At 39.3% G+C, this 13,074-nt stretch overlaps 1 protein-coding gene across 1 annotated transcript in view; it reads right to left on the minus strand.

The window, feature by feature from the left end:
- The window catches only part of COL4A1 (collagen type IV alpha 1 chain), a 119,593-nt gene that overhangs the window by 65,168 nt on the left and 41,351 nt on the right, over nt 1–13,074 (minus strand). Inside the window, exon 2 of the mRNA XM_069003986.1 lies at nt 5,636–5,686. Coding sequence (XP_068860087.1) covers nt 5,636–5,686 — 51 coding nt within the window. The remainder of the gene's footprint in view (nt 1–5,635; nt 5,687–13,074) is intronic.

The following is a 13,074-nucleotide window of genomic DNA, read 5'->3' on the forward strand; positions in this document are numbered from 1 at the left end:
AAGGCATACACTAACAGCAGTTGAACAAATTTAAAATCAAGCCCTATGAGCTTGTTTTATTCCATGAAGAAATTCCTGAGCTCATTGTGCCAACACCCTTATAATCAAAGATAATGCATCTAGCAACAGCTGCTTAAAAGGCCATATTGTGCCAAATGAAATATTACTTTGTGAAAACCTTAAGAAGTCAGCTCTGAAAACTAAATATGAGTATGTCCCACCACATAATACTGCTGGGATATCTGCTTTTATAGCCCTCTTTCCACAGAGATAAATTAATCAGTGTAATCCACTGGTTTGTGTTAATCAAAGATACCCACTGTACTAGTGTAAAAATATATCTTAATATAGAAAATGTTGCCAGAGACAATTGGGACAAATGGTTCCTATAACTATTTAAAACTAAGAAAAGCTGATGGTTTCAGCTGCCACTTAGCAGTTTGGTCTGACAGCTCAGAAAGAGTAGAAAACTTTTGAATATTTAGCATATGGCAGTCAATATTATTTAAAGTTGTTTGACACTTTGTTCTTTTCAAAAATAGCAGCTCTCTTCACGAAACATGGATGTTCTTTTTCCCTGATTTGATTTAAAAAGATAATTCTTCTCGGAGTAAAGGATAAATCAATAAAAATATACTACTGTCACCGCAGAATTGACAAAAACTATTGTGACAATGTCCTGATTTTCAAAAATATTTATGAATGGCAAGTTTCCCTGTAGAACATCAGATCTGCAGCTGATCAGTATCTTTGCTTATTTTATTACTGTCTCCTGAGTCTGCCCTTTCAGGCACAATTAGATGAGTTCATGTTATCTATTAGCCCCTTCCAGACTGCAGACATTGCCTGTCACCCCTCTTTCTAACTTTATGGCCACCTACAGAGTATATTATTTGGTTGTGGTTTCTTTAGTGTCCTCAGTTCATGGTCTTTCCAGCTCAGGCATAAACTGGTGCTGTACACAAAGTTCCTACGGCAGACACTTAAATAGGAACACTGAGCAGTGCTTACTAAAACCAAGCAGTATCAATGAAAAGTGATTTAAAAAGTCTAATAAAGGTTGACTATGAAAAGCACAGATCTAATGATTACTGATTTGCTCCACTAAAGGAACTGACTTGTTGCCTCTGCTATATTTTCAAGGAAACTCAAAATACTTAACAGTCATCTTCCCACTGACTGCCAGGGCTTCTCTCCAACAAGAGGGATTATACTGCATTGAATCATCAATATCAAAAATATTTTTGTTCTACCTTTTGATACCTAAAATGACAGAAAAATCCTCAAAGGTCCTCCTAGTCTAAAAATACAGGGACACAGTCCACTGCAACAGTCAACTCTTCATTACACAGAGCAAAAGGAGAAGCACAATCCCCTGCAGACACCAGAACCAGCTGTGATTTTTAAGGCTGTAGAAGTGTGCAGGAGAGAAAACACAGGTCTCTGCTCCTGTCAGTGGGGAACTCCAGAGATGTCCCACTGACTCTCAGTCTGAGCTACCTGGCTTCCAGATCCAAAATATCTCAAGCAAAGCCAGTTTGTGTACTTTTGCAGTATGGTCAATCCACACAGGGGTGACACACCCATCAAGGCAAACAGAGAAGTAAAATTTATGTAGGTTTAATAATACAGATACAGTCTCAGAATTAGGGAAAAAATATATGCCAAAATAAAATTATTTGCTCAAGTTTTCCTACTTCAAACCAAAAAAAGTCAAAACCAGCAGTTACATTAGGAGTCAATTCTATTCTTATCTTCTATTTAGCAAAGATTTTTTTTTAAATTGCAATACTTCATGCTCAATGACAAAAGCATGCTTGATATCCTTGTTGATTTCAACTTTCACTGGGTAATGCTGAGACAGTGAAATCATCATAAAATATTTATACTGAAGAATGCGGATTTATACTTCAGTGCATTCTAACTGATAAGTCTAAGATGATTCATCATTCTGTATTACTTACAGCAAGGTTCCAGTGTTGCCTCCATTTACTCATTTCTGATATGTAAAAGTAGTGCAAATGGTCATGAATGAGAGAATGAACATTTTTAGAAAAGGTCAGTGCATAGAGAGTTTTACTCATCTTTGTACAGTCTTTGTTCTGAATGGTAATTAAATGATTAACATGTTTTTTCTGCACACACTAACAGCTAGCACTTCTTATCTCAACAGCTGCTTGAAATTGTTCTCAAAATCTAGGTAGGCACAAAAGAGAAAACATAGCTTCAGTCTTCTTCTGAGTAGCTCAATAAAACGTAGGCAAGCATTCAAAACTCTAATCAGTTTAAACAGATCTCACACTTCAGTGAGGTTTAAAAGAACAGTCAAGTTATTATGGAGAAAACCAAATAAAATGCATAAGAGGTAATAAATGAAGATGTTTTAGGCTAATCTCTCTAATGGAAAACAGTAAGGTATTATTTATTATTTAAGCAATATTATGTTTTTCTAAAATTTCTGTACCTTTTGTTCAGCAAGTATGTGATACCTGACATTATATAGCTTAAAACAACAGCTTGATGTTCAGTGTAATAATAAACGCTTTATAGGATAAGGGCCATCTGTTGCAATTACACTCACTTTCTGAATTTTCTGAAAGGGATGAAAACCCTTAGAGTTTGTCAATTATATGCCCTTGATAAAGTATGGGTCATGTTAAAGGAGTTTGGCATAGAAATGCAATTTTCATGGAAAGAGTCTGATGAGGGAACATATTAAATGTACTCTAAATACGGCCATCATATTGATGAAATTATTCTCAAATGAGAGAGAAAAATATGGCAATGTAATTTACTCTTCCATGTCTGAAATGCTCTTGGGTAATATTTCTCGGGCATTTCACAGCTTTTAAGTCAAACACCATTTTCAGCACATTTTCTGATGAGATCATTAATATGATTATTTGGCTAAATGAATTTTAATTAAACCCCACTAAATTGTAGGGTCTGGGACTTCTTCCCACACTATGGTAGAAAATATCTCTCCAGATGTTAATCATTAAGGCATTAAAGAGTAAACCCACTTCCGCAGCTCCCGAAGCTCCCATAGCAGTAAAGTGGTGTGGGTGGATTGCTGAAGAGTGTGGGAGGATTGGAAAAGGCCCTTCAGCGTTTGTGCACTTCTGCATGACATGGAAGCCAGATCAAAAGGGTTTCCAGTGCAGGCAGAATGTTGGCTGTGGATGGTGTAGAGCAGAGTGGATACGTGCTCCCACATGAGAAGTGGAGAGCAGATGTTCTCTTATGTGGTCTCCTGGGGTATCACAGGAGCTGGGCATGGCAGCCTTCTCCTAACCTGGATCTTGGCTAGGATCAGTCTTTCTGATCTGTCCTCTGATTACACAACATTCACGTAGATTTCTGAAGTAACAGGTACCATTGCTGATGTGTGTGTTAATGGGAACCACGTTTAGCAGGGACATGTTTCAAATCCAAATGCATTTGTTGGAAAGACCGTTTCTAGAAATATTAAAGAGGCAAGCAGGAAGGACTCTCCCCTTACTTTTCCTGACCAGGTTCTGTCTTCAGGCCTAGGACCAAGTGGCAGGCTGTCCTTATTCTACACAGGTATTAAATGTAAAGAATCAGGATGAAAATCTACACTGGGATGAAACAAGGGCAGGGGGCAGGGTTTTCTTAAATAAAACTCAGTTTTCTGTTCAAAATCCTAAGTATCTTTGAAACAGAGTTAACACAATGAGCAAGCATTGATCAGAACCAGGTTCATGCATGTTAAATGCATTCCAAAATACCTTCAAATGCCTTTCTTGACCATCGTTTTCTAGGTATAACTATCATTCACCTGTCTCTAATGTCAATATCTGCATTTCTTACACAGTCTAAAATTATATGAGTATTTCACTATACACCTGCTTAAAGTCAGAGAAGTTTGTGATGGAACCCATTAGGAGGAGTAGAGAGTACACTGAACATACTAGAATTTAGTATGTCTTCTGTTACTATGGACTGATATTTTTCTTTTGTCTACATTTTTAAACAGCCTAATGTGAGGTAGTTTGGGATTCTAGCATATCAGACAAGGATCTATTTCTTTTAAAGAGAACATTTCGAGACTCTGGGCTATGCAAATGAAAAATGCCAGCAAGAGCTCTAGCAAGCAGACAGGAATACAGCTGGAAATAAATTAAGCATAAGCTTTAATACTATTTATTTCCCCAAGCTATCATTTTCTAAAATGATCTTGTTACAAGATGCTGGCATACTCTATGAACTGAAAACTGCTGTCTTTCAACAAAAGAGTTATAACACGTCTCTTTTGTGACTCATTTGTACTTGTTACTGAACAATAAGATCAAGCTATCAAGTAATGAATTCAGTTTTGAACCTTTCACAAATCTTTGCTGTATTTGTTTTCAATATATAGTTGACTTTTATTAAACAGACATTAATGGGTCATTAAAGAAAGGAGACTCCATCTGAATGATGGTTTGGACCTTGACACTTTTTATCTGTGTCACAAATTAATCTGTGCTCTGTTACAAAGAAAATGATCTTGCTTGGGCCTCCAATTAAGTAATTTACATTCCTAGTTCTGGAAAACACCAAAGAAAAGCCACCAACAGACATTCTTAAATCCCTCATCCGTAAATATGCAGCTATTGCCTTCAAGACAATGCAGAACACCAGCTGTCTATTTATTTCAAAGAATAAAACAATCTCCAAAAAAAAAGCAAACAACCCCTCCATCTCTTTTAAGCATTCTTTTGGGTGACCTAAACAACTTACCTCGAAAAACATACCCAAAGCAACCACAGTAACGGTATATATACAGCACATATGCATGCACAAGAGAACACATCATAGATTAAAATCTCAACAAGCAAAATTGGAAGAGATAAGGAGAGTGATTGAATGTCTACAATATTTACAAAAGCAGGTAATTTACAGGGGGAATTCACGGAATGCTTAAGTACGCTATAATTTTTCTTCACTGTTACTGCTTTAAAAGAAGACTTTAAAGGGTCTTTTTTGTTTCATACACAAGAAGTTTGGATAACTGAAATGGGAACTTTAAAACTCCTTTTCAAGGTGCTGTCAAAAGTTCTAAATATTTTTTTTCCTTGACCTGCAACACTTTTCTGTGCCTAAGTTGATCATTAACCTCCCTACTCCTACTGCAAGTCTTTGCCTCCCACAGCTAACCCTGGCCAGGGTTCATTGATTATGATGCATCACAGCCGTCCTGGAGAGCAATCTGCACGGCATGCTGAGAGGAGCATTTCTGAGTGGAACTGCCTCACTTCCAGAGGTGGTCAGGATGTCAAGCCTGCTACCCACTGAAAAGGCTGGAGAGGAGGTGAGGGAAAGGTGAGAGTGATGGGTTAGCATCCCACTTGATGGGGAAGGAGAGAGGGCATGGCCACACTGGGCTGGAGTTCACCCCACAGTGAGGGCATTGGCCTGCTGCCCAGCCCTGGCCCTCCTGTCCCGCACAGCCACAGGCACGGAGATGGCTGCTGTTGGGAAACCCTGCAGAGAACACGCAGCCTGGCCTTGGCAGTGCTCCCGGGTGGTGCAAGCCTTCACAGAAAGCAATGGCTCACCTGACTCCCCGTAGATTTTATACCCTGTGGCTGAAATAGGCAGGAAAATGAAATGGGCAGAGCTGACTTACCTTTTGCCCTTTTACTCCACTGCAATCACATTTTCCACAACCGGAACATCCCTGAAAATAAAAGAAATGAAGAATTAAATGTCTGAACTGCGTGACAGGCAGAACATACTGCAATGAGCCAGGGATGTCAGCAGCACCACACTGACTGCAAGGCTTGTCAGTGTGGGGAATATTTGCTTAAACCCACACAGTAACATGAGAGAAGTCAGATCAACTGGTGCACAGGTAAAAATCTTACTTTGAAGTCTAGCTTTGTGTTACCAAAGATGCTCTTAAGTCTATCTGGGCTACTCTTCCTCCTCATAGTCATGAAGCAACTGGTAAGCAACTCACATAAGCAGTCAATTGTTTTTACTGTTGTCATGCCCCTCAGAAACAAACTATGAGGAAAAGAAGCAAAACATCTGTATCAGTGAATATTCCACCAACGCACAGGAGATCCTTCAGCAGCCCCTTCAGGCCATTATTCGGAAGCAGTCAGGGACAGCACCTCCCCTGAGACAGCTTTCAGCACAGATGCTGGGCACCTGTCCCTCTACACCTGCAGGCTCCACAGTCTACTGGGATCTCAATACTTCTGGGAAATGAAAAGAAAATGTATCTAATCCATTTTGAATTTGGAAAGCCCCCAGTGAGACCAACAGATATTACTCCAGAAAGTTAAATAATACAGTAACATTTTTACTTGGTAAATACATTTTATTTTTAAGTAAAGCATCAAAGAGAAATGGGGTTTTAATAATTAAAAAAAATAAAGGCTGTCCAATAAAACTACAGTGCTATATCCTGAAAAATGTATTGCTTTTGTTGACACCCTCTTTTTGTATTTGTACATCCACTGAATTTGTTTCTTGAAGTAGAATTTTCTCCATACTGACAAAAAGTGAAAGTAGTTACAATTTTTTATCTTACATTATTACAGCATTTTACCACGTTATATTATAAACTCACACAAAGGTGAGAAACACTGATTAGAATGAGTTTTTATCATATAACATAGAAAGAGAATTGGATCTGAAAACAACACCAAGACATGCTGCAGTGCAACCCCCATAAGGATCAGAAGGGAAAAGTGCCACCCACTGAATAATTGGCTTTACTCCTTGCAGGACATGGTTATGCCTGGAAAAACATTGGGTCTCCCATTACAAGAAGTGACCTGGTGTGACCTCTCTTAGTTTTTCAGACCCGATGAGATCTCAGCTGGAGGACGCATGCTTGCAGCTCATACTTCCTCCTCCAGCATCATGTAGAATGTTATCAGTCTTATCAACACATCCCCTAAATTCAGAAGAAGTCTGTTTTAATTGCGTCTGGGAATGTACTTACAATACGTCACTGAATCATTACAAACATCTGTTTTCAAGTTAATCCCTGCATATTTCCTTCAGCCTATTATTTAACATGCACCACTTTAGAAAAAAAGTATGTTGTTATTTAAGTATGGTTTTGTTCTCAAAATTAGCATAGCCAGAAGAATGGGCTTGTGCTTTTGAGCCTCTTTTTGTCCCCACAAAAATGAGTCCATTATATTCAATTTTTCCTGTTTCTTAATGCCTCGGATTAGAATAACTGCAGGCGAGGAAGGTAGGAAGGTACTGAGCACCAGGGAGCACAGCTGCACAAGGTCCTATTTGGAGCAAGGGCTGTAGCCTGCTATGCCAGAACAGGCACCTGCCCTAGAAAAGCTGCCTTTATTTTACAGCAGCATCATCTCCTGCTATCACTGACTGCAGCCTCTGCAGGTGAGTGGGAGGTTGGCCGACAATGACAGCCACTACTGAATAGCATGATCCTCAACTACTAAAAGGCATTCAGAACCTGAGGGATGTGACAACATTCTGTCCATACTAGGAAGAAGTATGAGGTTTTTCCTCCTGGTTGTCTGGGAAGATGGGAGGGCCAGACTGGAAGAAACTTATGGATCAAAGATCACTCGATGGAGGTCAAAGGGGCACTTAAGTAATGAAATACTGGAAGACAGAAAGATAATTACAGCAAGTACAGAAATCATCACAAGGCAATTAAACTGAAACTATGCAAATTATTGCTCATTTCTAAACTTCTTTGGTTTTAAATCAGTCTCATGACATAAATAATCCACTTAATGATTTCCCACTACATATGACTAGAGATAATGAGACAAATAGAGAGAAATAACTTTGTCATATCTCCCAGACATCCTCACTGAGACAATGCCTTCCCCAGAAACTGCATGCAGCTTGGAACAATCACTGCTGTCCTCCAAGTGCCAAAACAGAGAAGGAACAGTGCTGGGCAGGAAGCATAACCTGTGGGGGGGAATGGTAGATGAAAAGGCAGGCTCTTTATCCCTTGTCTACGAGCCAGTTACAGGCTAACCCAAAGATTTTGGCCAGGTGCACTGCACCAGGTACCTCCCCTACTTTGCATGGTACACTCACAGTTTTCAAATACCCACAGCTTCCTTGCACCACAGGCCAGCCTCTCATGTAATACTAGAGGACATTAATTTTATCTTACTCCTCCCACAAAATATAAGTCTGCCCAGAAGCAGAAGCTTATTTTAGTGATGCAAATTGCTTCATTTCTTGACAAGGATTTCCATTTCATTCTCCCAGACTGTCTGCAACTGATAAGCTTAGTGAATCATCCTAGCAGATCAGTATTAAACTATAAAAAGATTACGTCCCTTCAACACAACACACACGGATGTGTTACATGAAGCCTGAGTGTTTGCCTAAAGGACAGCTATTTCTTTTCTACCACATTAACACAGAGTTCAAAAGAAGTTCTGCTAATGAATGGGCATCCCAATCCGGACCTCTACTTCCTACGACCCACGTACTGAGCCTTACAAGCCTTAAGCCCTGTCAGTGACAGAGCTGAGAAAGCTGCTAAATTCCCTGCAGCAGACAGAAAAAACTCTGCTCTGCAATGCACCCTGTAAGACATCTGTCAGATCACAGCTACAGACTTGTTGCGTTTGCCCTGTTTTTCCACGTCCAGCTACTTTCCTGGCATTTGAGGACTACTGCTTGGAACTTGCACAGGAACGATGCAAACAGCCAGATGAGCAGCCTAGGAGGGAGACTACTGCCATATTTGGGAATGCAACCATTTCTGGAGGTTACAGACATCTCCAAAAAAATACAAAGGCAGAGTCAGTTCTTGGAAGCTCCACTCTCTTACAGAAGTGCATTTCTCAAGATAAAATGTAGTTCTCTTTCCCACAATATCACCTCAGGCTCTGCTTACTGAGTTTCAGTTGGTGAGCAGCCACCAGCTCAGGCGAATTGCTTAGGTATCAATCGAGTTCACAATGTAACCTGTAAAGCACAAGTGTATGGTAAAATTTAATTAAATGCTCTCGGTTTACTTAATTCTGCTCATGTTGAAAATCTCATTCCAGGGAATGTAGTTACTTCTGCTGCACAAAATACAATGTCTTTCAAATCACAGAAAATTCTGTGAACAGGTGAATGGTGAGGCAAGCACAGATTTCAAAATTCTCTGATTATTCACAAATTACCTAGTGCTTCAAAAAGTACAAATAATCATAACTACTTCATCTCTTCATAATGACTTCATTATTTCATTATTAAATCATTATAAAATTACAATTTCTGTTTAGACTGGATGTTTGAACTGATGTTTTCTGATTAAATAGTGTAGATTTCTCACTCTACATTGCTTTAGTTCAAGCCCCAATTTGACCTGAATTCCAACAGTAGTTTCAAGCTGAAACCCAAGAAAGGCTAGGCCAATAGGATGGCTGTTTGACAGCAACAAATTTAAGTCTGAATCTCCTCCCTCCACAAAATCAACCCCCTTCCACCTCAATGTAAACCCAGTCTCATGGCAGGACAAGAGATTTATCCCTATGTAGCAGACACAGCACTTCTTCCTAAGCACATGTCCGTACAACTCATGTAGCTGACATGAGAGCTGGATCAATAATGTCTTCACATTTCACATCCCACCAAATACAGAAATAGGGAGGTGATGCCAACTGCAGGACACTTATCTTGCATTCCTCTCATATTTTCTTCTCTTTCCAGAATGTCAAAATAGCTCCCTGTCTGTATTACTATTCTTGTCTTCACCCTTTAGATATAAATACTGAATTAGCAGAACTGCTTTTTTGTTTGCAAAGTATCCCTAGAGGAAATCACTGCTATATTCCAGTTAAACTTAGTATTTTTGTTAACTGATTTTACAGTCCACTAACAACTTTGAAAAAATCATGTAGCTAAAATTCCTGATTTATACTTAGCTAGAACAAAGAAGACAACAGAAAAATCCATACTGTCATAGCAATTAGCAAAATTTAATTATACACCCTTACTGGAGTTGATACAAAGCCAGTTTTTCTGGACTGATGATTTGAACTTCAACTCTTAAAATTGTTCAGGAAAAGGAACATCTGCTATTCCTTCATTTTGAGGACTTAAAGCAAAGACCAGAAATTAAGCACAGTTCTCATATTTTTTGTAAACCCATCGATTTCAGATGTCTACGGACAGAAAAATAGTGGACAAAAGGACAAATTTGATGATTTTTTAATGTCAGCAAGCTCCAGTCTTTCCTCCTCTCCCAAGTTCTTTTTCTCATTATTAAAAAACAAAACAAACAAAAAAAACCCTCTGCAAACCACAGTTGGCAGCTTATCTTCATGTCCCTTTTTTATTTTCTTCCCAGCAAATTATGGGCAGACTCCAGTTATGACTGTTCAGGGAATTCCCCAAACCAAGGGAAGACTTACTGGTTTTAAAGCTTTAACCCTCTAGGTCACCAAATTAAGCTCAGCTCTCTTCAGCAGTGACTGGAAGTTTCTGTCATGCAGTAGCTATTTAAAGTTCTTGGTGGTGTCACTTCAGTTTTCTGTAGATCAGTCTTCACAGAGGACAGGATAACAGTGCCATTCAAGATATCCTGTGGGATGCCACCTGCTTTAAGTTGCCAGGCCAGGTGGGAACAGCTCTCCCCTAGATCCCTGGTCACATCTGCTTGGTCTATGTAAATATTTCAAAAGGCGCCAGATGCCTGTGTTTAAGCAACAGAAGTAAGTGCAACCCAATAATCTCCAAAGGCTCATTAAACTTAAGAATTAAAATACTCATTCTCCTGAAGACCTTCTTTGGTTGTAGGTTGATGTACATGAGTATAACAGAAGGAAGCAGGAGTGGTCCCCACTCGTTTCTCTCTGTAAATCCAGAGCCCTTCTCCTAACATATCTTCTGGGGATTGCTTTAGACCAGATGAAAAATCTCCTGGAGCAAACCTACACAGTGGAAAACTGTGGCATTTCATGATTACTTGTATGTCAGTGCATGAGTTAAGTAGTCTTGTTAGTCTGACGGAAACTTTAAGATTAGAGTCCCAAATTAACATATTCAAAATATCTGAAAGGAATGGCCAGTCATCATCTGAAGTATTGCTGTGTATGATGAAATCTGAACTAATTACAACAATTCAGCTCTGGTTTTATTTAGAAGTTTGGCTCAGTTGATTGGAGCATGGTGCTAGTAACACCAAGATTGTGGGTTCAATCCCTGTATGGGGCCATTTACTTTAAGAGCTGGACTCAATGATCCTTTTGGATCCCTTCCAACTCAGACTATTCTGTGAACCTGTGAAAAGCCTTGTACAATTTTCAGAAAATAATCTAATTTTAAGAAAAATTCTGTAAAATATAATTGGAAAAAAATCATTATGGCTATTGGGACAGGAGGGGGCTATTTATATATTTTTAGCAGGGTTTGTCTGTCTGGCTGGTGGGAGGGCTGTTTTGTTGTTGTTTTTAGTGTTACCAGAATCATGCAGGATGTTCATACAAAAATTGCAGACAGACCAGAGATTCTTATCTATCTCCACTGTACTTTAGTCACTCAAGGGAATATTAGAAAATTTTTAGAATTTAGTAAATTTTAAATTAATTATTCATGAAAATATTTATTTTGTAAATTAGCATCAGTTGGAAGTACTTCACTTAAAATATGTTAGAAAAAGAGTAATGTCTTCTTAATCAAAAGAGTATCAGATTGCTGGCGCTGAAATGTTTTGTTGATGGGACCTCATTTTTTACATTCTTTTCCAAATTCCCCAGGGATCTATCCTGGAGATAGGGTCATGGGACTACCCTAAAGACTGCTTTGTGAACATGACCTTCCTGTTGGTGATGTGAACATCATTTTCACAAAGCAATGCAAATCCAGGGGGCTTCCCGTTAGTTCACAGGAAATATAGTTATTCCTGTTGTTCCATATTTGGACAAAAATGACATTTAAAACAACTGTTTCCTCTAACCACGTTCTTTTACAGGAAGTTCTGGAAACAATCAAGGTATCTGCTTACTTAGGGAAATTTTCAGAATATCACATTATAGAACTCCATTCCACACAGCTCAAAGCAAATAAGTGGTTCGTGAATACAAACTAATAGCATTATCACTAAAATATAAAGCCTTCCATGAGCATTATCTACAAGAGGTCTATTTCCACAGACTGCCTGATACTATTCAGCCTCCAACAAACAGAAGACTGTATTTACCAAGTGAATATCCATCCAGTAGGTTTTGTACACTTTTCCTATACAAGAACTCCACTTTTAGCTTTATTTCCAAAGAAGTGAAAAAATTCCAGCTGCCAGTAGAATCCTCTGGCATTGGAGTCCCTGGTGTTACCTCACTGACAGCTGAGGATTAGAGCATGTTCTAATCACTGGGCTTTCTAACACCCAATGACAAGAGCTTTCACAAATACATTTCCAAGGGCATGACCCTTCCAAAATCTGATTATAGTAATCATTGCTAACAATCATCACTCAGCTCTTCTACTTTGTGAATGGGCAAACTGGAGACTATTGATACAGGTAAGAAGCTCCCATTCCTCATCTTGCTAACTTGAAAAAATCTGCAGGGAGGACAGGAAATCCTGCAGATCCCTCCCTATGGCTGTTGCAGAGTTTACCACCCTCTTCATATACAACTACCTTGGAGCTCACAAAGCAAACTGCTCCTTGTCCTGAATGGAGCAGATTGAAACACCCTGTCTTGTAACTCGCATGTTTGGTGAAACTGGTATTAGCATCCCCAGGTATACAAGTGGAAGGCTAAGCAAACATCAAACTTCTTTCTTGTTCACGAGGCAGAGATGTTGTGGACTCTTAAACAGATCACCCAAGTTTGTTCTTCTTGCTTCCTTATGGGATGGATCCACAACCACTTACAGCACCTGCCAGAGGTACAAGGCTGGATCTAGCCATAAGCTGGCAAGATGGAAACAGTGTCATTACAATGGTGTGGTGGCTGGTGGTGCCAGAAGGACAGGTGGCAGTCTTCTTGCTGTCTTCTCAATAAATGCACACCTGCAGTGCTTCACAGCTTTCTAGAAATGTCTCAGAGTTTCTCTGGCCCCTGTGCCTTTGCTGTTCAGTGCACAACCCCATTTCCACAAGCA

This window comes from Aphelocoma coerulescens, chromosome 1, assembly GCF_041296385.1.
Source record: "Aphelocoma coerulescens isolate FSJ_1873_10779 chromosome 1, UR_Acoe_1.0, whole genome shotgun sequence".
Taxonomy (NCBI): domain Eukaryota; kingdom Metazoa; phylum Chordata; class Aves; order Passeriformes; family Corvidae; genus Aphelocoma; species Aphelocoma coerulescens.